Raw genomic sequence first — 27,582 nt, 5'->3', positions numbered from 1 at the left:
CGGCCAGCGGGCCAGCTGAGGAGTTTTGGCGCGGGGGCAGTGCAATGTCGCGCCCCATCCAACTCATGAACCAATGATCGGCCGTGAGAAGGAGGGGTTGTGGTGGTGTCGGCGGTAAGCGAAGGTCCGAAGATCGGACGGCTGGCCGGGCTGCCGACCGACGGGGCCACGGGCGAGGCACTGCTGCTGCTGCTGCTGCTGCTGCTGCTGCACTCCATGGGCTGCACTACATCGGGACGGCTGAGGGACGCGGTGCTCTGACCTGACAGTCCCCTCGACCCGAGTAGTAGCGGTCAAATACGGGACAAGAGCGGTCCCGTACGGGACAAACCAATTTGGCCCAATGTGTATGGGATGTCCCGGCTAATACGGGACAGTTGCCGATCATAGTCGGTGCGGACCAAACGGGCCTGTTTCCGCGCTGCATCCCTGAACTAAGCGGTCAGTGTTTTTATTTATCTTTCTTACGTACCTTTTCCCGGGGCAGCGTGTGCGAGATTGTGGGCCAGTCAGACGGGGGTCTCTCCGTTCTGCGCACCTTCCGTCTGCTGCGCGTGCTGAAGCTGGTGAGGTTCATGCCCGCACTGCGCCGACAGCTGGTGGTCCTGATGAAGACCATGGACAACGTCGCCACCTTCTGCATGCTGCTGATGCTCTTCATCTTCATCTTCAGGTAGGTCCTCTCACCGCCCAGCACCCACCTCTAAACAGGTACGGGCATCATGTACACAGGTCGCGGGGGGAGAACGCAGGAAAATGGGATCGGGACGGAAAGGTAGTTCAGCCACCAGAGTAGACTTGATGGGCCGAATGGCCTAATTCTGCTCCGAGAATTTATGAATATACTCCGAGAATTCGCAAGTTCACAAAATCACAAGTTATCGGAGTAGAATTAGGCCATTCGGCCCATTGAGTCTACTCCACCATTCAATCATGGCTGATCTCTCCCTCCCATTTTCCATTTTCCATTTTCTATTTTCCATTTTCCGGCCTTCTCCCCATAAACCTTGACACCCGTTCTAATCAAGAACTTAGACTATAGACAATAGGTGCAGGAGTAGGCCATTCGGCCCTTCGAGCCAGCACCGCCATTCATGGAGGGGGAGATATCTGCTTCAACTCTGTAGATAATACTGGGTGGATTGGTTGAAGCAGATTCCTGGAGTGCAGGCATTATTGGTCTTGCCCGACCTGCTCTGCCCCTCCCAGCTCCAATTGGACGGCCACCATGAGCTCCTATGGTCCTCTCTCACCTTGCAGTGAGGCCCGGTTGCCGTGGTGATGCAGGACGAGGTTGACAAGGCCGCATCCTGCCGGCCCAGTTCATCCTCAAGACCCCGCAAAGCTTCTAATTGAGAAATCTAACTGCAAATTAGCGTGCTTCGAGCTTCGACTGGGCTGCATAATTGGTGTGAAGATTAGAAAGAAAATGAAAGCCAATCAGGCTGGCTGTCGGAGCCATCTGGGCACTTTAGGGAAATTATTTTAATTTGACTGAATGACTAAAGGGACAGATGGGGGGTGTGACTCTAACCTCCAACGCCTACAGCGAGCAAAAGCAAACTTCTGGAGCAACTCAGCGGGTCAAGATATATCGTGAGAGGAATAGATTGGGTAGGTGCATTGAGTCTCTTGCCCAGTGAGTGGGTATTGAGGATCAGAGGACATAGGTTCAAGGTGAAGGGGAAAAGATTTAATAGGAATCTGAGTGGTAACATTTTCAGTGGGCGTATGGAACAAGCAGCCAGAGGAGGTAGTTGAGGCTGGGACTATCCCAATGTTTAGGACACAATTAGACATGGATAGGGCAAGTTTGGAGGGATTAGGACCAAACGCAGGCGGGTGGGACTACTGTAGATTGGACATTGTTGGCCGGCATGGGCAGGTTGGGCCGAAGGGCCTGTTTCCACTCTGTATCACTCTATGACTATGACGAGTGTAGATTAGACATGTTAGCCGTTGTGGGCAAGTTGGGCCGAAGGGCCTGTTTCCACGCTGTATCACTCTAAGCTGCATTCAGTTCTCTCCAAGGCTTCTACAAGGACTGGTGGACCTTGTTTCGGGCAAGTACCTTGCCCGAAACGTCAACCACCCCTTTGACTCCACCGAGGCTCCCTGACCCGCTGAGTCCATCCACTCAGCATCTGCAGTCTCTTGTGTCTCCAAAGTGTCCCTACCCCTTTGTTATCACCTCATCCACACCCAACAATAGACCATTGTGGGCTCCACCTTTCCTTGGGTCATCGGAGCCCTCGTTTCCCTCCCTCCCCCCGACTCCACCATTTTGACGACATCTGATTCCCCGGACCCCACCATCTTATCTTATCTCCACCATGGACTTTCGACACCCCTACATCCCCCATCAGGAGGGCCTTAAACAGTCTGAAGAAGGGTCTCCACCCCGAGCGTCAGCTATTCCATTAAGGAGGTCAGAGAGGGATCAGAAGGCAAAGGTGAGAGGTTAAACCTCCTGGTAGCTCCATGATCGGAAAGGATAAGATCGCACAAAACTGAGGTCTGAAGAAGGGTCTCGACCCGAAACGTCACCATTCCTTCTCTCCAGAGATGCTGCCTGACGCGCTGAGTTACTCCAGCAATTTGTGTCTATGTTCTGGTTAAACTGTTTCTTTTTGACCTCCCTCTTTCCTCTTCCCTCAAGCATATTGGGAATGCACATCTTTGGCTGCAAGTTTAGCCTGAAGACCGATGGTGGGGACACCGTTCCTGACAGGAAGAACTTTGACTCGCTCCTCTGGGCCATCGTTACAGTCTTCCAGGTAAGTGTGACGTCAACACTGGGCTGGAACTGCCCTGGCGGCTGGAGAAGGGCCACAGAATAGTGAAAGGCCTGGATGGAGCGGATGTGGAGACGATGTTTCCACCTGTGGGAGAGTCTAGGACCAGAGGCCACAGCCTCAGGATTAAAGGTAGACAAAATGCTGGAGAAACTCAGCGGGTGCGGCAGCATCTATGGAGCGAAGGAAATAGGCAACGTTACGGGCCGAAACCCTTCTGCAGACTGATGCAGTGTAGGCGGGCAGGAAGAAGAAAGGAAGAGGAGGAGCCAGAGGGCTGAGGGAGAGCTGAGAAGGGGAGGAGACAGCAAGGGCTACCGGAAATTGGAGACGTCAATGTTCATGCTGCTAGGGTGCAGACTGCCCAAGCAGAATATGAGGCGCTGCTCCTCCAATTTCCGGCGGTGCTCACTCTGGCAATGGAGGAGGCTCAGGACAGAAAGGTCGGATTCGGAATGGGAGGGGGAGTTGAAGTGCTGAGCCACCGGGAGATCAGGTTGGTTAATGCGGACCGAGCGGAGGTGTTCAGCGAAACGATCGCCAAGCCTACGCTTGGTCTCAGGATTAAAGGGCGTTCCTCAAGGAAGGGGATGAGGAGGAATGTATTTAGTCAGAGGGTGGTGAATCTGTGGAATTCTTTGCCACAGGAGGCAATGGATATTTTTAAGGCAGAGATAGATAGATTCATGATTAGTACAGGGTGTCAGATGTTATGGGGAGAAGGCAGGACTATGGGGATAGGAGGGAGAGGTAGATCAGCCATGATCGAATCGCGGAGTGGACTTGATGGGTCGAATGACCTAATTCTGCTCCTATTACTCATGAACACGAATGTATGAAGTTATTGACCAGCATAGAGTCACACAGCATTGAAACAGGCCCTTCGTCCCAGCTTGCCCATGCCAACCAACATGCCCCATCAACATTAGTCCCACCTGCCCACATTTGGCCCATGTCCCTCTAATTCTATCCTCTCCATAAACCTGAGTCACATTACACTGCCCTGGCAGCTTGTCCCACCTACTACGTTCATTCCAATATTTCAACCACATTTCGCTGCTACCTAGACTCAATTATTCCTCTCCTTCCCAGATCAAATGAAGGGCCCATCCTCTGAAGCAGTAACTGTTTCTCTCTCCAAAAATGCGTCTCTCCAACCAGTCAGTCTGAAGAAGGGTCTTCAATCGAAACGTCGCCGATTCCTTTTCTCCGGAGATGCTGCCTGACCCGCTGAGTCACTCCAGCATTTCGTGCCTCTCTTCACCGGAAACACCATACATGGTTACAATCGAGCCGTCCACAGTGTACAGATACATGATAAAGGGAAATGACGTTTAGTGCAAGATAATGTCCAATTAAAGATAGTCCGAGGGTCTCCAATGAGGTAGATGACAGCTGAGTTAATGTGCTCTCTTTATTGAAGCCTAACAAACCACTACCAAACATACGACATCACACAGACAACAAAGCTAACCAAGCCTTCCTGCTTTAAGAGAGAGCTTCATTTATATACAGTAATTACTGCCTCAGTCTGCCACTGACTCTCCCGAGAGCTTGACACTTTTTAACAGTGTTTGTGTCGCCAGCACGGTAATTATTTCTTGAACTGAAGACTGTGAGGAATTGTAGCTCAGCTCACCGTTGACCTGCTTCCCCTGTTCACTGGGTGCTTTTACATTCAGTCCTGGAGTCAATTCATCATCACATAACTCCCCGACAGCTTCTGATGTATCTCTCCCTGCAATCATTTGGCCATTGTGACTCCCCCCCCCCGATTTAAGCAAGATCTTCTTATAGATCTGCAGAAGGGTTTTGGCCCGAAACGTCGCCTATTTCCTTCGCTCCATAGATGCTGCCGCACCCGCTGAGTTTCTCCAGCAATTTTTGTCTGCCTTCTTAAAGGGCCTGTCCCACTTTCCCGAATTATTCACGAATTCTCCTGAATTAATCTCGAACTCTCCCGAGTTTTCAAACTCGCAGAATGTCCGTAGCGAGTCCATAGGAGGCCGTAGAATTTGCTATGTCGCTCTTCCAGGGAGATGCTAAATGCATTTCGTTGTCTCTGTACTGTACACTGACAATGACAATTAAAGTTGAATCTGAATCTGAATCTGAATCTGAGGAGTCCGTGGATATATCGTAGCAGCTCGTTATGCCAGCCCTAGGTACTCTGGGCATCAGGTAAGTCGGGACGTTTTTTCCAGCCCGATAAAAAACGTCCACGAGTAAAAAAAATAGCCCCGAGTACCTACGGCTGGCATAACGAGCCGCCACGGTATATCCACGGACGCCTACGGACTCGTTACGAACATTCTGCGAGTTTGAAAACTTGGGAGAATTCGTGAATAACTCTGGAAAGTGGGACAGGCCCTTTTGTGCTGCAGACTGGTATTGTACCATCAATATCCCACTTAGTTTAGTTTGGTTTAGAGATACAGCGCGGAAACAGGCCCGTCGGCCCACCGAGTCCGCGCCATCCAGCGATCCCCGCGCCCTTACACTATCCTACGCACACTAGTGACGATTTTTTTGTTAAGCAGGGCAGGTGGAACTAGTGTGGATGGAGCACCTTGGTCGGTATGTTTACCATGCTGTATGACTATAATTTTTAGAACATGTCGGAAAGAACTTGCGTTTGGCGTGCACAGCCTAAAGTTGTAGATCAACTTGTTCTAGTTGATCTTATTTGTTTGTGCACATTGGGTTGATCGCATTAATTGATAGCTGAGTTGGATGATCAACCATGATCATATTGAATGGCGGTGCAGGCTCGAAGGGCCGAATGGCCTACTCCTGCACCTATTTTCTATGTTTCTATTAGTTTCTATCGGACCACGTGGTGGTTGCAATCTCCCACCCCAGGAAAGATCTGCAGATGCTGGTTTAAATCGAAGATAGACACAAAATGCTGGAGTAACTCATCGGGCCAGGCAGCATCTCTGGAGAAAAGAAGGGTCTCGACCCGAAACGTCACCCATTCCTTCTCTCCAGAGACGCCGCCTGTCCCGCTGAGTTACTCCAGCATTTTGTGTCTGTCTATAAATGTTATGACTCTACAACAACTTTGCTGAGTGACTTCCATTGGTGGAATATGATGCTGCACGACACTTGAATAAGCAATGAGTTTGACAATGAATTAACCTTGCAAGATTGTGTGGGAAGGAACTACAGGTACTGGTTTTCACCGAAGATTGACACGGAATGCTGGAGCAACTCAGCGGGTCAGGCAGCCTCTCTAGAGAAAAGGAATAGGAGGCATTTCGGGTCAGATACTTTTTCAAACCCAGTCTGAAGAAGGGTCTCAACCCAAAATGTCACCTATTCCTTTTCTCTAGAGATGCTGCCTGACCCGCTGAGTTCCTCCAGCATTCTGTGTCAACCTTGCAAGATTGTCTCTTGAAAGATAATGAGTAGATGGGTATAGATACTTTGGCTGCTCCCTTCCACTTAGAATGGTCTGTGGGAACTAAAGGGCCAGTCCCACTTTCACAAGATAATTCACAAATTCTCCCGAGTTTTCCCCGTGATTCAAACTCACAGAATGTTCGTAACGAGTCCGTAAGAGTTAGAAACATAGAAACATAGACAATAGGTGCAGGAGTAGAGGCCATTCGGCCCTTCGAGCCTGCACCGCCATTCAATATGATCATGGCTGATCATCCAACTCAGTATCCTGTACCTGCCTTCTCTCCATACCCCCTGATCCCTTTAGCCACAAGGGCCATATCTAACTCCCTCTTAAATATAGCCAATGAACTGTGGCCTCAACTACCTTCTGTGGCAGAGAATTACACACATTCACCACTCTCTGTGTGAAAAATGTTTTCCTCATCTCGGTCCTAAAAGATTTCCCCCTTATCCGTAAACTGTGACCCCTTGTTCTGGACTCCCCCAACATCGGGAACAATCTTCCTGCATCTAGCCTGTACAAACCCCTTAAGAGTTCGTAGATATATCGTAGTGGCTCGTTATGTCAGCTGTAGGTTCTCGTGGCATCAGGTAAGTTTTTTCCAGCCCAATAACAAATGTCCACGAGTAAAAAAAATGGTCGGGATGAAAGAAATTGCTACTTTTTACTCGTAAGGAGGGCATTGAAATAGTCGTGGGAATTTGTAGACATACTCATAGGAGTTCGTGAACATAGTCGTGGAAAGTCGTAGGAGTTCGTAGATTACCGCGATCTAGATTTTTTTTTTAATGGCCTTTAAACACAGCAGAGGTTTTGAATTAAGTCGTGAAAGTGGGACAGGCCCTTTAGGTAATAGATTTGCTCCTTCACGTAAAGCATGTGGACAGATATGATCCAGCCAGTGCATTGTCTGGAACAATTCTCCTGAGTATAGAATGAATGGCGGAAATTCAATCTTCGCTCCTCAATGGTGCCGTTCTGCGTTGTGTGCAAGATCCCACATTTTAGTTTCATTTAGATTTAGAGATACAGATTGGCAACGGGCCCTGCGGCCCACCGTGTCTGCCCCGACCACTGATCCCCACACACTAACACTACCCTACACACACACACACACTAGGGACAATTAGACCAAGCCTACAAGCCTGTTCGTCTTTGTAGTGTGGGAGGAAACCGGAGCACCCGGAGAAAACCCACAAGGTCATGGGGAGAACGTGCAAACTCCTCATGGACAGCACCCGTATTCAGGATCGAACCAGGGTCTCTGGAGCTGTAAGGCAGCAACTCTACTGCTGTGCCACCATGCCTCCCGATCAAATCACATGTCTGACCTCAATTGACCTAAGTGTGCGTAAGCATATTGTGGGATGTCACTGCCTTTCTGAAAATATTAGCGTGGACTCTCTGAAATGTTCATAATGGCAATCATAGTTCGGTGTTTTCGATGGTCTAGATCTCTGCTCTTGCCAAGAGTATGCCTGGTGAGCTCAATATTCTACATAGAGTTTGATACCTATCTCAAATATAACGAGACACAAGAGACTGCAGATGGTGGTTTACCAAAACAAAACAAACGTGCTGTAGTAACTCAGTGGGTCAGACAGCTTTTCTGGAGTTTAAAAGGGTGTCATCATTAAAAATGGGCTGGCACAGTGGCGCAGTGGTAGAGTTGCGGCCTCACAGCGCCAGAGACCCGGGTTCAATCCTGACCTCAGGTGCTGTCTGTACGATGGTTCATTAGGCCTTTCCTTAGCTTTATTGGGTGACTTTCTCACGAAAGACACAGACTAGGGTGCTAACTCAACCTGTCCCGGGTGCCGTTAACTGTCTCTCCAGTAGTCACCAAACTATTCGTGGTTGTCACACACTCTATTCCTAGTTGCCACAGGCTGAGCCAGACTTCAGTGTGAAAAATATACATCTTCTAGATGGGCTGGGACACATCCTCAGGGATCTTCTCAGTTCATGGAGATGAACGATTTCATGAACCCACTTCAGACGTACTGGAGAAAATAACATTTCTTATGTTTGGTTATAAATCAGGGACTATCCACCTTTGGATACTAAGCTGCAGGAGCTCTAAGAGTTTGTTCATAGACTATTTTTACAGGTGTATCTCTATGTTTAGCCTCGGCAATATAATGGGAAAGTCATCATCCGCTCGTTGAAGGGTAACAATTGTGCTTTAATTACCTTAATCAGGATGTTCATGCATTTGCATTCTGTTTGGAGGAGCGGTGCTTAATCTAGTAGTCATCGTGGGATAATAAAACCATGTAGCTCTCTGTACTAACAATTGACACGGTCGAAAGCACTTTCTCTGGACGTGGGATTTGTAATAAAGGTTCAGTGATTCATGGCTGGAGTCAAAAATCTTCTTTATGGGAAGGGACGAAACTCCGCGGCAGAAATAATGGCCAGTGCTTCTTTCTCTATCTGCTAATAATTCCATCCGTTTCAATTTGGAGCGAGAACAGCAGCGTAGAGCAGCTGGTAGTGCTGCTGCCTCTCAGCACAGGAGACCCAGGTTTCATCCTGACCACGGGTGATGTTTGCGTGGAATTTCTCTGCGGCTGGGCGGCACGGTGGCACAATGGTAGAGTTACCACACGTTATAAATTGTCCCCTCTCCAACCGTTATAATATTATTTGACCTTTATACGGTGGAACGGACTTGATGACAAACAGGGACTTAAATTGTTGAAATTCTTTGTAGCCCACATTTTGTTTTGCTTTTTTTTTAGATTAGGGAGTTTTGTTTTTCTCTTTTTTCCTTTTATTCCTTTTTATCCATTTTAAGGAAGAACTGCAGATGCTGGATAACATCGAAGGTAGACACAAAATTCTGGAGTAACTCAGCGGGTCAGGCAGCATCTATGGAGAGAAGGAATGGGTGACGTTTCGGCCCAGTTACGAATGATTCAGAAAACACTAAACATTAATAATAATAAAACATTAATGACAAAACACCATTGATCAAGCATGTGAACCAACAAAATACCAGATCAAAGGGAGGCTACAGATTTTTGGCTGTTGAGTAGAGCAACTACTCGTGGATAAAAACTGTTTTCATGTCTGGCTGTGGCAGCTTTGACAGTCCGGAGTCGCCTTCCAGAGGGAAGTGATTCAAAGAGTTTGTGGCCAGGGTGAGAGGGATCAGAGATGATCTTGCCCGCTCGCTTCCTGGCCCTTGTAGTGCACAGTTCGTCAATGGAGGGAAGGTTGCAGCCAATAACTTTCTGGTTGGACAAAAAATGCCATTGCATCTGAGTTTCTCTCTGTGATGAGGTAATTGTTTTAGAACTTTTTCCGTCAGAGCAAAGATTGCTTCCTCAGTAGTGCTGCCAATGAGAAGGTCATTATGTTTTCTTTGGAAATGGTCCCAGTCCTGCATGTTCTTGTTACTTTAGTTTGGTTTATCATTGTCACTTCTACCAGGATCGACTGACAAATGGTGTCTTGTCTACTTTTGACTGGAATTTGTTTCCGTGACAATTTAACTCCATATGGCAATTTTTCCGTTAAGAATAAGGAGTGCAATGCATATTTTTAGCAAGGTAACGTTGACATTTAACTGAGTGAGTGCAAGCATATGACAAGCCTAAGATAGACACAAAATGCTGGAGTAACTCAGCGGGACAGGCAGCATCTCTGGAGAGAAGGAATGGGTGACATTTCGGGTCGAGACCCTTCTTCAGACTGAAGGATGTGAATTCAGTCTGAATTTGAACTTGACCAGTCTGAAGAAGGGTCTCAACCTGAAACGTCACCCATTCCTTCTATCCAGAGATGCTGCCTGGCCCGCTGAGTTACTCCAGCATTTTGTGCCCATCTTCGGTGTAAACCAGCACCTGCAGTTCCTTCCTCCGCATATGACAAGCCTACTTTGGTGAAGCGCTTGGCTCCTGCCAATTCTACCCGACAGCGATTGATGCTGGGAAGTTGGTATCTCAGCAAGGAACTGCCGGAAGACTTTCCGGGTAAGGGGTCAGCCATTTAGAAATGAGTCAAAGATTTTGAAACTTTTTGGAATTCACTAACGCATGATCCTACAGTTGAGAAAGGCAAAAGAGGTGGCAGATGTTGTAATGTTGAGCGAAAAAACAAACAAAGTGCTGGAGGAACTCAGTGGGTCACCATAGATCTATGGAGGGAAGTGGATAGACAACATTTTAGGTTGGGACCCTTCTTCAGACTGATGGCCTGTAGTGTATATTGATGAGCTGAAATCGTGTGAAGCTGAAATTAATAGCTATTTCTGATTCTTAAGGGCCTGTCCCACTTACGCGATTTTTTTCGGCGACTTGCCGGCACCCGTCGCAGCAGGTTGCCGAGAATTTTCAACATGTTGAAAATCCAGCGGCGACCAGAAAAAGGTACAACTCTTTGGGCGACTACTCACGACCATACAGGCTTCACCCCGCGACATGTCGACACGTGACGCCTGTTTGGTGGTGAGTAGTCGCCCAAAGAGCCGTGCCTTTTTCGGGTCGCCGTTGGATTCTCAACATGTTGACCATTTTCGACAATCTGCTGCGACTTTGACGGGTGCCGGCAAGTCGTCGAAAAAAATCGCGTAAGTGGGACAGGCCCTTACGGGATATAGACCGTATTCTATTGTAATTTACCGTACTTCTAATAAAAATAAAAATTTAAAAAAAAAAAAATAAAAAAAAAAGACAGAAAAATGGATTTGAGATATTGACTTTACCTGAGACTTGAGAGAAACAGTGCGGAAACAGGTCCTTCAGACCACCGAGTCTGCGCTGACTAGTGATCACTTGTACAGGGACTCCAGGGACAGTAGCCAACTAACTTACAAACCTGTACGTCTTTGGAGTGTGGGAGGAAACCGAAGATCTCGGGGAAAACCCACGCAGGTCACGGGGAGAACGTACAAACTGCGGACAGACAGCGCCTGTACTCAGGATGGAACCCGGGTCTCCGGCGCTGCAAGCGCTGTCAGGCCGCGACTCCACCGCTGCCCTTTGTGCCATTGCGAGTCAAGATTCTTCCTCAGGCTGTCCCAAACAGGAGCAGGAGTTGGACAACCAGCTCCATGAGTTTGTTTCTCCATTCAATGAGATCATGGCAGATCCTGACTTGGCCTCAAGCCGTTCTAACTCTCCTTTCATGCTTTGCCTACCTTGCAATTCAAATATCTGTCAATCCCTGTCTTGGTACATTTTCAAGGGTCTCATCTCTAGTGCTCTCTGACGTAGATAATTCCAAAGAATAACAACCCTCTGTAAGAAGTTGTTCCTTATCATCCTCATATTAAAAGCTGCTTATATTTCTACGGCTGATAAAGGGTCTCGACCCGAAACGTCACCCATTCCTTCTCTCCAGAGATGTTGCCTGTCCCGGCTGAGTTACTCCAGCATTTTGTGTCTAGCTGCCATTTAAACCAGCATCTGCAGTTCCTTTCTGCACATATATATTTCTATGCTGGAGTAACTCAGAGGGTGAGGCAGCATCTATGGAGCAAAGGAATAGGTGACGTTTCGGGTCGGGACCCTTCTTCAGACTGAAGATCGGTCCCGACCCAAAACGTCACCTATTCCTTCGCTCCATAGATGCTGCCTCACCCGCTGAGTTTCTCCACAATTTTTGTCTACCTTCGATTTTTCCAGCATCTGCAGTCCTTAAATATATTTCTATGCTGGTTCTTTGGTTTAGAACTTTAGAGATAAAACGTGGAAACAGGCCCTTCGGCCTGCCGAGTCCGCGCCGACCAGCGATCATCCCGTACACTAGCACTATCCTACACAATCTTACTCAAAGATAATCAACCTACAGACCTGCACGTCTTTGGATTGTGGGAGGAAACCGGAGCAGCCGGGGAAAGTCCACGCGGTCACGGGGAGAACGTACAAACACCGTACACGCCGGTCATAAGGCATCGGAGTAGAATTAGGCCATTCGGCCCATCAAGTCTACTCTGCCATTCAATCATGGCTGATCTATCTCTCCCTGCTAACCCCATTCTCCTGCCTTCTCCCCATAACCTCTGACACCCGCACTAATCAAGACAGCACCCGCAGTCAGGATCGAACCCAGGTCTCTGGCGCCGTGAAGCAGCAACTCTAGAATGCAATGTTAAAATCTCTTGTGGCCGATGAGTGATATTGTGTGGTCAATAATAAACCTTTCTTTCCTATCCCTCACCCGACTCTGTGCCTCTGTGCCCTAACTCCACCCCCAATGCCCCCCCCATTTCATAGATCCTGACGCAGGAGGACTGGAACGTGGTGCTTTACAATGGGATGGCTTCCACCTCACCCTGGGCCTCCTTGTACTTTGTCGCCCTGATGACCTTCGGTAACTACGTCCTCTTCAACCTGTTGGTCGCCATCTTGGTGGAGGGCTTTCAAGCAGAGGTAAGCGGTTGCATCAAATTGCTGCTCATATCCCCTGGATTGCTTGATAGAATGTGGAGTTGATCGCTTGAATTGTCTAATCGACACAGGAATAGGGTATGTAGATGGTTATGCATGAAACCATATATGTAGTTACCTCATTACCATATTGACCCTCCCACACTTTGTAGTATAACTGTAGTATCTGCATGCTCCCTCCCCTGTAGGTTCCAGTACGTGTGCAGACCAGTTGTGGTTAGTGCTGGAACGTGTGTGAGTAGTATCTGAATAAAGACTTAGTTAAAGGACTAAGGACGACGTCTATATTCCTTTACATGGTGTCAGAAGTGGGATAGTTATTTTTAGACAATAGACAATAGGTGCAGGAGTAGGCCGTTCGGCCCTTCGAGCCAGCACCGCCATTCACTGTGATCATGGCTGATCATCCCCAATCAGTACCCCGTTCCTGCCTTCACCCCCATATCCCTTGATTCAACTATCTTTAAGAGCCCTATCTTTAAGAGCCCTATCTAGCTCTCGCTTGAAAGCATCCAGAGAACCTGCCTCCACCGCCCTCTGAGGCAGAGAATTCCACAGACTCACCAAACTCTGGAGATACATCGCGGAAACAGCCTACCGAGTCCGCGCCGACCAGCGATCCCCGCACATTAACGCTATCCTACACACACCAGGGACCGTTTTTTTTTTTAACACTGATACCAATCCAATTAACCAATAAACCTTTACGTCTTTGGAGCATGGGAGGAAACCGAAGACCTCGGAGAAAAGACACGCGACCACAGGGAGAATGTTTTATTGTCATGTGTCCCAGATAGAACAATGAAATTCTTACTTGCTGCAGCACAACAGAATGTGTCAACACTTTATCCCACAAACAGTGACGAGTCTGTGGAATTCTCTGCCTCAGAGGGCAGTGGAGGCCGGTTCTCTGGATGCTTTCAAGAGAGAGCTAGATAGGGCTCTTTAAAAATAGCGGAGTCAGGGGATATGGGGAGAAGGCAGGAAACGGGGTACAGATTGGGGATGATCAGCCATGATGACATTGAATGGTGGTGCTGGCTCGAAGGGCCGAATGGCCTACTCCTGCACCTATTGCCTATTGTCTGTTGTAAACATAGTAGACTGTAAACAATATGATAAACGAGAGAGAGAGAAAAATGTTCAGTGTGTATATATACACATACTCAAAAGTACACATATGTGTGTATATATATATATATTTATATATACACACACATACACATGCGCACATACTCAAAAAACAAACAATAGTAGTGTAATAATAATAGTAATAATAATAATAATGTTCAGAGCTTGTTTGAGGTTGTTGTGTTTAATAGGCTGATGGCTGTAGGGAAGAAGCTGTTCCTGAACCTGGACGTTACAGTTTTCAGGCTCCTGTACCTTCTTCCCGATGGCAGTGTTGAAATTACTCCAGGAAGGCATGATATTGTGTTTAAGAAAGAACTGCAGATGCTGGAAAAATCGAAGGTAGACAAAAAATGCTGGAGAAACTCAGCGGGTGAGGCAGCATCTATGGAGCGAAGGTCTGAAGAAGGGTCTCGACCCGAAACGTCACCTATTCCTTCGCTCCATAGATGCAGCCTCACCCGCTGAGTTTCTCCAGCATTTGTGTCTACCCAGGGGGGCATGACCAATCTTTTGTGCGTTTCCCTTCCTAAAAGTATGTACTAATTTCCCCTCTGGTGCATCCATCTCCAGGGCAACGCCAACAAGTTCGACTCCGATGAAGAACAAACGTCGACCAACTTTGAAGACTGCGAAAAGATGAAAGAAATGCACTACTTGTCAGGTAACGGCCCCTGGTGTCCCTCACTGGGGCAGGCGCTGCCCTCTTATGGTGGGATGACTTATGGTCGAACGGAGGGGATAGGATGAAGCTCTTGGTAAGATTGGTAATCAGAGGGCAGACAATGAAGAGGATGAGGCGGGGAAACATTTCCTTTTGAAATGAGATACTCTGATTCTGGAAAGAAACATACAAGCAGATGCATTAAGGGCCTGTCCCACCTGCCGATTTTTTTCGGCGACTGCCATGACTGTCTTAGTTGTTGCACGTCGCCGAAAAACCAGCGACTGTACACCCCTACGACATCCAACAGTGCATACAAAAATATTATAATAACATTAAAATTTAAATTATCCATAATATTACTTTAACATACAACCATGCATACAAAAATATTATAATAATATTACATTTTAAATTGGTTATAATATAACTTTAACAAACAACTGTGCATACAAAAATATTATACTAATATTTAAATTTAAATTATCTATAATATAACTTAAACAACTGTGCATACAAAAAATATTATGATAATATTTAAATTTAAATTATCTATAATATAACTTAAACAACTGTTCATACAAAAATATTATAATAATATTTAAATTTAAATTATCTATAATATAACTTAAACAAACAACTGTGCATACAAAAATATTATACTAATATTTAAATTTAAATTATCTATAATATAACTTAAACAACTGTGCATACAAAAATATTATAATAATATTTAAATTTATATTATCTATAATATAACTTAAACAACTGTGCATACAAAAATATTATAATAATATTTAAATTTAAATTATTTATAATATAACTTAAACAACTGTTCATACAAAAATATTATAATAATATTTAAATTTAAATTATCTATAATATAACTTAAACAACTGTTCATACAAAAATATTATAATAGTATTTAAATTTAAATTATCTATAATATAACTTAAACAACTGTGCATACAAAAATATTATAATAATATTTAAATTTAAATTATCTATAATATAACTTAAACTGTGCATACAAAAATATTATAATAATATTTAAATTTAAATTATCTATAATATGACATACAACTGTGCATACAAAATTATAATTACATTATAATTGTAATTATCTATAATATAAATTTAATGGAATTCACCGATGTCATCACCGGCAACTACCTACGTCACCCTGGCAACATCCTACATTATCCTGGCGATATAGCACCTACATCATGCTACATCAGGCAGCCCCCATTGACGTTAAGACAAAGGTCGCCGAAAAGTTTTGAACGTTTCAAAATTCTGCGGAGACCAGAGAGACTTTGGGCGACTAAGGAGATGATACAGGCGACTCCCCGGCGACCATGTGGTCTCCTAAAAAATCGCCTAAGTGTGGACAGGCCCTTTAGGAACTCTCAAACAGTAGTGTGGGGAGCAGTTAAATATAGAACATCGAGCGGTATAGCACAAGGAATGGCCCTTCGGCCCACAATGTTTGTACCGAACATAGTATGGAGCTGAACCCATCTCATCTGCCTGCAGGTGTTCCTTGTCCCTCTATCCTAGCATTTCCATGTTCAAAGCCTCTTATGCCCCTGTCCCACTTAGGAAACCTGAACGGAAACCTCTGGAGACTTTGCGCCCCACCCAAGGTTTCCGTGCGGTTCCCGGAGGTTTTTGTCAGTCTCCCTACCTGCTTCCACTACCTGCAACCCCCGGCAACCACCTGCAACCTCCGGGAACCGCACGGAAACCTTGGGTAGGGCGCAAAGTCTCCAGAGGTTTCCGTTCAGGTTTCCTAAGTGGGACAGGGGCATTAAGATATTGCTATTGTTCCTGCCTCCACCACCACCCAGGCCCCACCCACTCTCTGCGTAAGAAAAAAAACTTGCCCCACACATCTTCATTAGACTTCCCCTCTCTCAGCTTATATCTCTGTCCACTAGTGTCAGACATTCCACCCGGGGAGAAGGCTCCGACTGTCTTCCCTATCTAGACCTCTCATCATTTTCTACACTTCTCTCAGGTCTCCCCTCAACCTCCGACGCTCCAGAGAAAACAATCCTAATCTATCCAATCTTTAAGAAACATTTAGATCAATGTTTAAAGAACAGGTACATGGATAGGATAGTTCTAGATGGATGTGGGCCAAATGCAGGCAGGTGGGACTAGTGTTGATGGGGCACGTTGGCCGGTGTGGGCAAGTTGGGCCGTAGGGCCTGTTTCTATGCTATAAGACTATGACACCATTCACAGTTGTATGTTAATATTATATTATAGATCATTTAAATTTTAATATTATTATAATATTTTTGTATGCACAGTTGGGACTAGTGTTGATGGGGCAAGTTGGTCGGTGTGGACAGGTTGGGCCGAAGGGCCTGTTTCCATGCTACAAGACTATGACTCCATGATCCTAACCTCTCCCTGCTGCCACAACCCAGTTGCAGAGTGGTTAACTTTTTCGAAGAGCTAGCACGGAAGAAAAGTGGGCCAAATGGCCTACAGTGAAATTTTGCATTACCTGTGAATGGACTAGGCAGTGAGACATGGGCACTCCAAGGGTGAAGAGGCAGATAGGGCGGATGTGTGCTTTGTTCCCCCTCAGGTATGGAGCTGTGCAGCGGCGTTCCTGCTCACTGTCTAATCCCATTTTCCCATGTGTTTGTCGTGGACTCAGAGGTGAAGGGGTGTCCGGTGGCGATGACCCCCAACGGCCACCTGGACCTGTCTCCCCAGAACCTATCCATCGGATCGGGAATCATGACGTCATCGCGGATTTCACTGCAGCCCGAAGACTTCCGAAGCTTCACGGGCTTGAGGAAGAGCAGCATGACCTCGCTGACCAAGGTCAACTTCGACCAGAAATCATTGGTAAGAACCGTGTGGAGAGTGGAGCTTAGAACGGCCCACCGCAGGAACAGGCCCTTCCACAACGGCTGTGCCGAGCATGACGCCAAATTAAACTAAAAGAACTTGGAATTCACGGCACAGTGGCGCAGCGGTAGAGTTGCTGCCTCACAGCGCCAGAGACGCGGGTTCGATCCCATCTACGGGCGCTGTCTGTACGGAGTCTGTACGTTCTCCCCGTGACATGCGTAGGTTTTCACCGAGATCTTCAGTTTCCGCCCACACACCTAAGACGTGCAGGTATGTAGGTAAATTGGCTTGGTAAATGTAAAAAATTGTCCCTAGAGAGTGTGTAAAATGTGACGGACTGGCCAGGGTGTCAGCTTGCCCAATGGCAAGTGGGCCCTGATCAAGTGGGCCCTGATCAAGTGGGCCCTGATCAAGTGGGCCCCCTTTGTCTCCCAGCAACCAATATTTCTAGACCCAGTCCGCTACTGAGGATAGTGTTAATGTGCGGGGATCGCTGGTCGGCACGAACCTGGTGAAAAAAAGGTTTCATCACCTCTGACACCCGTACTAATCAAGAATCTATCTACCTTGGCCTCCACAGCCTTCTGTGGCAAATAATTCCACCGATTCACCACCCTCTGACGAAAGAAATTCCTCCTCATCTCCTTCCTAAAAGAACGTCCTTTAATTCCGAGTCCTAGACTCTCCCACGAGTGGAAACTCACTCCATCCAAGCCTTTCACTATTCTGCGTTTCATTGAGGTCCCTCCCCTCATTCTTCTAAACTCCAGCGAGTGCAGGCCCAGTGCCGTCAAACGCTCATCGTATGTCAACGTATTCATTCTTCCCGATGGCGGGGAGGTGGGGGGGAGGGTGAAATTAGTGTGTGTCATTCAAAAGTAGCAAAGTCAAGCATAAACCCTTTCTGGAAAAATACATTCGCAATCTTGCTCCATGTAATTAGAATGGTTGGATTAGCTAGATTTCTGGGTATAATAAATGTATCTGGGGCGGGTGTAGGGGTAGTGGGAAGAGGTAAGATGGGTGAAGTGTTCGGCTGGCGACGGGAAGGTAGCCGGTTCGAATCCCGCTTGGAGTGCATACTGTCGTTGTGTCCTTGGGCAAGACACCTCACCCACCTTTGCCTGCGTGTGAATGTGTGTGAATGTGTGTGAGTGATTGGTGGTGGTCGGAGGGGCCGTAGGCGTAGATTAGCAGCCACGCTTCCGTCAGTCTGCCCCAGGGCAGCTGTGGCTACAGAAGTAGCTCACCACCACCGACTGTGATTGAGGAGTGAATGAATAATGCGATGTAAAGCCCCTTGAGTATCTAGAAAGGCACTATATAAATCCCATCCATTATTATAATTATTATGAAGTGGGGGGGGAGTGGGGGTTAAACAAATTGTTATCATTTATCACTATTAAACACAGCGAGAATTTATTGTGCCGGGTACTTAGCAGTTAAGTTGTTGTTAGCACTTACAACATTAAACGATTAACGCTGATGGCACTCACATTCAGAATACTGGAGTGTTGTTTAAACTCTCCATTTCTGCTACTTCAGTGCATTTGGGAATGTGGGGCAGGTGAAAGTGAGTGTTTAATATTTCAACTGAATTCTCCATGATTTGCACGGGAATAGTGAGCCTGATTGGCTACGTCTCCGCCAATGCTGTGGGGCAAACTGCGCGGAAGAGATGTCCAATAGTAGCGGCACGGTGGCACAGCGGTAGAGTCGCTGCCTCACAGCGCCAGAGACCCCGGTCAAGTCAAGTCAAGTTCATTTGTCACATACACATACAAGATGTGCAGTGATATGAAAGTGGCAATGCCTGCGGATTGTGCAAAAAACTCCAGAACAGAATAGAACAGAATCAGTATTTACATGTTACACAAGAAACTCCGTCCCATCCTCTCTGTTTTGACAGCATGACAGCGGAGGCGTTTGCCTGACCGTAGCAGCTGGAACAGCCCGTTGCTGGGGTGGTAGGGGTCCCCCATAATGTTGCTGGCTCTGATCGCTGGTGGGCACGGACTCAGTGGGCCGAAGGGCCTGTTTCCACGCTGTATTGCTAAACTGCACAATGGACCACTCTCATCCAACAGTGTAGTAATGACCCTCCAACCGTCCATCGCTCCTTCAGCTGTGACCTGCAACACTAAGTTACTCTCTCAGCATTGTCCTTCCAACAGAAGTACTCTTGCAATGCTGTCTCTCGGTACTGCCCTTCTGACAATAAGTACTCCTTCACCGAACAGTGAATAGACAATAGACAACAGGTGCAGGACTAGGCCATTCGGCCCTTCGAGCCAGCACCGCCATTCTCTGTGATCACGGCTGATCATCCACAATCAGTACTCCGTTCCTGCCTTCTCCCCATATCCTTTGACTCCGCTATCTTTAAGAGCTCTATCTAGCTCTCTCTTGAAAGCATCCAGAGAATTGGCCTCCACTGCCTTCTGAGGCAGAGAATTCTACAGATTCACAACTCTCTGTGAGAAAAAGGTTTTCCTCATCTCCGTTCTAAATGGCCTACCCCTAATTCTTAAACTGTGTGTGGCCCCTGGTTCTGGACTCCCCCAGCATCGGGAACATGTTTCCCGATGCTGGTCCAATCCCTTAATTCCTCCGGCCCCAACCCCCATCCCTGTTGGGTGTTCACCATCCCCCCCGACCTCCCCCTCTCCAACACCGAACGGTCTGTCCTCATTTTTGTGTAACCTTCGATTCTCCAGCATCTGCAGTTCCTTCTTAAACCGTTAATAATCTTGTTTAAGAAGGAACTGCAGATGCTGGAAATTCAAAGGTAGACAAAAATGCTGGAGAAACTGAGCGGGTGAGGCAGCATCTATGGAGCGAAGCAAATAGCCAACGTTTCGGTCAAAACCCTTCTTCTGAGTCTGAAGAAGGGTTTCGACCCGAAACGTTGCCTATTTGTCCATCTATACTAATCCCACTTCCCTGTGTTTGGCCCCATTCAGACACTGGGATAACATAGGACTGGTGTGAACAGGTAATCGATAGCCAGCATGGACCCGGTGGGCTGAAGGGCCTGTTTCCATGCTACTTCACTAAACTGAACAACTTCCGTAAACACTGCAAAAGCGGACAGGTTTGTAGGTGAGAGAAAAATGCTGGAGAAACTCAGCAGGTGAGGCAGCATCAATGGAGCGAAGGAAATAGGCAACTTTTCGGGTCAAAACCCTTCTTCAGACTGAACAAGGGTTTTGACCTGAAACGTCGCCTATTTCCTTCGCTCATTAGATGCTGCCTCACCTGCTGAGTTTCTCCAGCATTTTTGTCTACCCATAATAATCTTATATGTTTCAATAAGATGCCCTCTCATCCTTCTGAACTCCAGTGTACACAAGCCCAGCCGCTCCATTCTTTCAACATATGAATGTATTAAGATTGCCCTCTAACCGTGTTTGTCATTATCTTCCATCTTCATCTCTACGCTGCTACTTTCCTGTTCTCTCTCGGGGTTTCTGAGGTCTGGCAGTGGTGTCGTGGGGCTGAGGTGCCCCCTTTGTTGTACCTGCTGCTGACCCCTCCTTGTCTCCTTTCCGCAGCCCAGCCTGCGCGGCTCCCATTACATCCCGTGGAGCAGTCGCAGGGCCAGCTGGAACAGCATGGGCCGGGCGTCCAGCCAGAAGCGTGCCGTCCGCTCCGGCGAGCACGGCTCCCTCCTCTCCCACAACACCCCCGGCTCCAGCCTGATGCATCGCCGGGCCCTCTCCCTGGACACCAAGGGCTCCTGCGATCTGCCCGAACTCCTCCTGGTGCCCAACATGCAGCCGGCGGCGGTGGTGGCGGCGAGGAAGAACAGCCTGGCCACCGTTACCGTCGATCACCGCGGATCCAACGGGACATGCCCCGACACCCTCAAGGAGATCTTCCCCAAGATGAACAGCAGGAAAGAGAGGGGCCTCTACGATGAAGAGATTGACTACGTAAGTGCACTCTTTGCTACCTCGTAGAACGCACTACTTTGCACTACTACGACTGTTTGTACGGATATATATATATATATATTGCTCATTATTCTATGTTGGCTCTTCTGGGTGAGATGCTAACTGCATTTTGTTGTCTCTGTAATGTACAATAACGTTTGAATCTGAATCTGAATCTGAGAAAGTAGTACAAATGGGTAGGAAGGAAAGCAAACTCAATGCTATTTCAGATGCATTTATTTCAAGAGGGCTTGTATACAAAAACAAGAGGGATGTAATGCTGAGGCTCTATAAGGCACGAGAACAATTTTGGACACCATACCTGAGTAAGGATGTGCTGTCTCTGGAGAGGGCCCAGAGGAGGTTTACAAGAGTGATCCCAGGAATGAGTAGGTTAACCTATGATGAGCGTTTGTTGGCATTGGGTCTGTACTCGCTGGATTTAGAAGAATGAGGGGAGGGGGGGGAACCTCATTGAAACATACAGAATAATGAAAGAGTGGATGTGGAGGGGATGTTTTCACCTCGGACTAGAGGTCACAGCCTCAGAATTAAAGGACATTCTTTTAGGATGGAGATGAGGAGAAATGTCTTTAGTCAGAAGGTGGTGAATCTGTGGAATTCTTTGCCACAGAAGGCTGTGGAGGCCAAGGTAGATAGATTCTTGATTAGTATGGGTGTCAGAGGTTATGGGGAGAAGGCAGGAGAAAGGGTTAGGAGGGAGAGATGGATTAGCCATGATCGAATGGCTGAGTAGACTTGATGGGCCGAATGGCCTAATTCTACACCTATCACATGAACTTACGACCTTATGCTGGTTTAAACTGTAGATAGACTCAGAATTTTGGAGTAACTCAGCGGGACAGGCAGCATCTCTGGAGAGACGGAACGGGCGACGTTTCGGGTCTCGACCAGAAACGTCCCCCATCCCTTCTCTCCAGAGATGCTGCCTGTCCCACTGAGTAACTCCAGCATTTTGTGTCTATCTATTGAAAAGTACAACACAGGAACAGTCCCCTCAGCCCACAATATCTGTGTCAAAGATGAACAAGGGGAATCTGTGGAATTCGGAAAAGACGGGAGTATGGGGTTGAGAGGGAAAGGTAGATCAGCTATGATTGAATGGTAGAGTTGCTGCCTTACAGTGCCAGAGACCCTGGTTTAATCCTGACTATGGGTACTACTGTATCTGTATGTGTATGGAGTTGGTACGTTCTCCCTGTGACCTGTGTTGGTTTTTTCTCCAGGATCTCAGTTTCCTCCCACATCGCAGAGATGTACAGGTTTGTAGGTTAATTGGCTTGGTGTCATTGTAAATTGTCCCTAGTGTGTGTAGGATAGTGTGCCCTTGCTCATGTGTCAGACGGCATGTAGTTCGCTGTTGGCTCAGTCGTCGTTCAACATGTTGACACAATTGGTCACCCGATGCGTCGCAGAGTGTATCGTGTCGTCGTTCCCAGGGACCGCCACGAGGAAGCTTCTGTCATGATCCCCAGGATAGTGTTAAAGCCCTGTCCCACTCAGGGCCGGATTTAGATGAAGAGAGCTCCTAAGCTGTTCCACTTGTGAGGCCCCCTCTGCGTTGGTTTTCAGCGCTGGCGGCGAGGCAGCGAGCGGACAGCCATGGCGGCCAAATCTCCCACAATTCAAAGCGAGGGAGAAAGTGCCCAGCGCCGACCAGTTGCCGTTGCAGTGCGCATGCGCAGGGCGGCTGATGATGCGCTGGCCGTGGTTGTGCGCACGTGCAAGGTGGCCGTCGTGCCGGCGGATGAGGAGCGAGTGGGGCCTGGCGTCCCGGACACGGATAGCGGGGGGAGATGGAGAGAGAGATAGAGAGGAGGGCCCCCACCCAGAGTTGACCGGTAGGTGTCCTGCCTTGACCGGAGGCCCCCCTAGACATCGAGGCCCTAAGCTTAAGCTTGTCTAGCTTATGGGTAAATCCGGCCCTGGTCCCACTGTACGAGTTCATTGAAGAGCTCTCTCTCCCGAGTTTGCCCTGATTCGAACTCGGAGATTTACGGTAATGGCGGTAATTTCGTCGGTACTCGGGGCTCTCGTGGACATTTTTCAACATGTTGAAAAATCTTCACGAGTCTTCCCGAGCTTACCGCGTTTCCCGAGTACTTGCCGTCAGCGTTACGAGCCGCTAAGATACGTCCCCGAGCTCCGACGTGTCCGCTACGTACATTCTATGTGCTTACCACGAGCTTGATTTTTTTTTTTAGAGTTCAAATCTCACCACAGCGACCGAGAAAATCTAGTGAAATAAACATGGAATAAAAGCTTTGTTAAGTGCCTGTTTAGTTCTCTGGCATCCTGCCGTGTCTTTTATGCGACACTGAGCTTTAGGCATGGACTCAGTGGCCTGGAGTGCAACAGTTCAATGCACTGGTGAAAACTGCTATCACAGCGCACCCTGCAGGAGTAACTGGTATTACAGGTCATCTGTGTAGGAAGGACTGGGTCTTGACCCGAAACGTCACCCATTCCTTCTCTCCTGAGATGCTGCCTGTCCCGCTGAGTTACTCCAGCATTTTGCGTCTATCTGCAGGTGATCTGTAAGATTTCGCCATCTAGCAAGATAGAATTATACAGCGTGGAAACAGACCCTTTGGCCCAACTTGCCCACACCGACCAACATGCCCATCTATACTAATCCCACTTCCCTGCATTTGGCTCCATATCCTTCTAAACCATGTACCTTTCTAAATGTTTCGTAAAAGTTGCAATAGTTCCTGCCACAACTACCTCCTCTGGCAGCTCATTCCAGACACCCACCACCCTTTATGTAAAGAGTTACCCCTCGGGTTCCTATTAAATCTTTCCCTCCTCATTTAAAACCTACTTGTCCTCAATTCCCCAACTCTGGGCAAGAGACTCTGTGCGTCTACCCGATCTATTCCTCTCCTGATTTTGTACACCTCTATAAGATCACCCCTCATCCACCTGCGCTCCAAGGAATAGAGTCCTAGCCTGCTCAACCTCTCCCAGTAGCTCAGACCCTCGAGTCCCGGCAAGATCCTCGTAAATCTTCTCTGCGCCCTTGCCAACTTGGCAGCATTGTTCGTGTAACATGGTGCGCAAGACTGAACACAAATTCCCTAAAGGGCCTGTCCCACTTTCACGAGGTAATTCACGAATTCGCCCGAGTTTTCCCCTTGAGTCAAACTCGCAGAATGTTCGTAACGAGGCCGTAGGAGTCCGTAGATATATCGTAGCGGCTCGTTATGCTAGCCGTAGGTACTCGTGGCATCAGGTAAGTCGGGACTTTTTTTCCAGCCCGATAAAAAATGTCCACGAATAAAAAAAATGGTTGGGATGAAAGAATTAAGTCGTGGACTTAACTGTGGACTCACCAACGTTACCGCACATTTCTTATACTCAAGTTAACCAAACTACAGACATTTTGTACAGAACATGGAACTTTGTGCCGTCTTGAGTATAAACCAGCATCTACAGTTCTATGAAGATACTGTAGATACAAAATGCTGGTGTAACTCAGCGGGTGAGGCAGCATCTCTGGAGAGAAGGAACGGGTGACGTTTCAGGTCGAGACCCTTCTTCAGACAATCTGGGCTAACATAGGACTGGTGTGAACAGGGAGTCGATAGCCAGCATGGACTCGGTGGGCTGAAGGTCCATGCTGCTTCACTAAACTGAACGACTTCTAGAAACACTGCAAAAGCGTACAGGTTTGCAAGTTAATTTGGCTTCGGTAAAAAAAAAATTAGTGAATTGTCCCCAGAGTGTAGGATGGTGCTAGTGCACGGGGGGGTCGCTGGTCCACACGGACTCGGTGGGCCGAAGGGCCTGTTTCCGTGCTGTATCTCTAAGCAAAACTAAAGAGCTATTCTGTGCTGTCGTCTCTCTACTGACAAAGTCTCAGGTGACACGTTAAATACCTAACCTTTGTAACAGATGCTCGAAAATAAATATATCTATTGGGAGGTGATCTAAAAATACCTTGGGTACATTTTGCTTAAGCCAGCTGTATGAATTTCTAAATTTAATGTTAATGAAGGATGATGAGTTTCAAGGGATATAGATCCATCTAATAAGCACCTGTCTCGGTGGCAAACAGTCATACTTCCAAATTGATATGAACAAGTCAGTGGTTCATTTTTATACAGACCTCCAGAGATTGCAGCTCTGAAGAGTATCAGACGGGGCTTTTTAATGCGTAGGAAGGAACTGCAGATGCTGGTTTACACCGAAGGTAGACACAAAATGCTGGACTAACTCAGCGGGTCAGGCAGCATCTCTGGAGAAAAGGAAGAGGTGACAATAAACAATGGCCAATAGGTGCAGGAGTGGGCCCCTCCTGACATCTCCCGGGTGCCGTAATAAGTAAATGGGGACTATATATACAATACAATACAATTTATTTGTTGTTGAGGTTCAAACCTCATTGAGGTTCAAACGAAATTTGAACCTGGGGAGGCCAAGAGATGCGTCTTAGAAAATAGACAATAGACAATAGTTGCAGGAGTAGGCCATTCGGCCCTTCGAGCCAGCGCCACCATTCAATGTGATCATGGCTGATCATCCCCAATCAGTACCCCGTTCCTGATTTCTCCCCCATATCCCCTGACTCCGCTATCTTTAAGAGCCCTATCTAGCTCTCTCTTGAGAGCATCCAGAGAACCGGCCTCCACCGCCCTCTGAGGCAGAGAATTCCACACTCACAACTCTCTGTGAGAAAAAGTGTTTCCTCGTCTCCATTCTAAATAATATTAATAATAATGAATACTTTATTAATCCCCTTATTCAGGGGAAATTTAGATGTCCTTCCAGCACACTAATAAAAATACAACATAGCATTATTAAGTTTAATATTAAAACATATGAAGATCTTGGCTTACCCCTTATTCTTAAACTGCGTGGCCCCTGGTTCTGGACTCCCCCAACATCGGGAACACGTTTCGGGTCGAGACCCTTCTTCAGAGTCAAGGTCTCGACCCGGAACATCACCTATTCCTTTTCTCCAGAGATGCTGTCCGACCCTCTGAGTTCCTTGTAGATACAGGAGGGGTGGAAGAGTCGACAAGTGTTTAAAGGCATGGGAGAACATTAACACGTTTAGAAATCACGGCACATTCGGAAAAAGCAAAATTTAATGGATGGATTACAGAATGTTTCCATTGAAAGAGAAAATGAAGACATATGGCAGTTTCCCCCGAGAGATTTTATTTCAATTTAAATTTTTAAAAAAGCACTTTAAACCCTGTGATTATGTCTCAATGCAAGATTGCCGAGGGCTTTGGGTCTCGATCCTTGCTAACACAACCCTATAGTGCTGGGTCAAAATCTCGTTAACTTGTTCCACGACGTTACACAGAGAGGATTCTCCAGTTCGGCTGCAGCCCCAAGGGACACAAGGTGCATGTAGTCACCCAGGTGATAAAGGAACTAGGTTGACCCTTATTCAGACTGAGAGTCAGGGGAGAGGGAAAGTAGAGGCGTGATAAGATACAGCGCATGTCAGAGCCGGCACCGATGGCCAAGGAGGCCACGGTTCGCACTCGTACATCCCTTCGTTATCACCTCTTCCACAGCCAACAAAGGACCATTGTGGGCTCCATCTTCCCTCGGTCATCGGTGCCAGCTCTGATTTCTTCTGAAGGGCCAGTTGTATCTGTACCTTAGCTAAACTAAACTAAGATGGATTGCTCAGACCATCGGGCTCCTGGCAAGAGCTAAGGTCAGAAGGAATAGGATTAGAATTAGGCCATTCGGCCCATCATGTCTACTCCGCCATTCAATCATGACTGATCTATCTCTCCCTCCTAACCCCATTCTCCTGCCTTCTCCCCATAACTTCTCCCCATAACATCCTGCTGCTGACCTGGTGTGTAGGATAGTGCTGGTGTACGGGGGGGGTCGCTGGTCGGCATGGACTCGGTGGGCCCTCGAGTCCTCGGTGGGTCGAATGGCCTTGTTTCCGCGCTGGATCACTGAAGCCTAAGGCCTAGAGGTGATTGTGTAATTCCCCAATTCTTCCATGAGGCAAGGAGCAGACGGCGTCATCTGGGGATGGAAGCAGGCTGCCCACGGCAACTAACGTGTGTGTGTGTGTGTGATTTTGTTGCAGAGTCTCTGTTACCGAATTCAGAAGATGATGGAGATTTACAAGCCAGACTGGTGCGAGTCGCGGGCAGATTGGTCAGTCTATCTGTTTTCCCCGCAGAATAGGTAAGGATGTTGACCTTGAGTCATAGAGTGATACAGCGTGGAAACAGGCCCTTCGGCCCCACTTTCCCTCACCGCCCAACATGTCCCTGCTACATTAGTCCCACCCGCCTGCTTTTGGCTCAGATCCCTCGGAACCTGTCCCGTCCATGTACCTGTCGAACTGTTTCTTAAGCATTGGGATACG

At 47.4% G+C, this 27,582-nt stretch overlaps 2 protein-coding genes across 2 annotated transcripts in view; both read left to right on the top strand.

The window, feature by feature from the left end:
* cacna1ia (calcium voltage-gated channel subunit alpha1 Ia) overlaps positions 1-27,582 on the top strand; it is a 184,674-nt gene that overhangs the window by 83,419 nt on the left and 73,673 nt on the right. Inside the window, exons 10-16 of the mRNA XM_055662956.1 lie at positions 488-673; positions 2,660-2,777; positions 12,429-12,584; positions 14,307-14,397; positions 17,000-17,265; positions 20,826-21,206; positions 27,298-27,398. Of these exons, the coding sequence (XP_055518931.1) occupies positions 488-673; positions 2,660-2,777; positions 12,429-12,584; positions 14,307-14,397; positions 17,000-17,265; positions 20,826-21,206; positions 27,298-27,398 (1,299 nt within the window). The remainder of the gene's footprint in view (positions 1-487; positions 674-2,659; positions 2,778-12,428; positions 12,585-14,306; positions 14,398-16,999; positions 17,266-20,825; positions 21,207-27,297; positions 27,399-27,582) is intronic.
* On the top strand, positions 16,726-17,533 carry LOC129713816 (voltage-dependent T-type calcium channel subunit alpha-1I-like). The gene has a single exon (XM_055663133.1). It carries the CDS (start codon positions 17,002-17,004, stop codon positions 17,359-17,361), a length of 360 nt encoding a protein of 119 aa, XP_055519108.1. The 5' UTR covers positions 16,726-17,001; the 3' UTR covers positions 17,362-17,533.

This window comes from Leucoraja erinacea, chromosome 37, assembly GCF_028641065.1.
Source record: "Leucoraja erinacea ecotype New England chromosome 37, Leri_hhj_1, whole genome shotgun sequence".
NCBI classification, from domain to species: domain Eukaryota; kingdom Metazoa; phylum Chordata; class Chondrichthyes; order Rajiformes; family Rajidae; genus Leucoraja; species Leucoraja erinaceus.
This window is presented reverse-complemented; position numbering and strand designations above follow the sequence as displayed.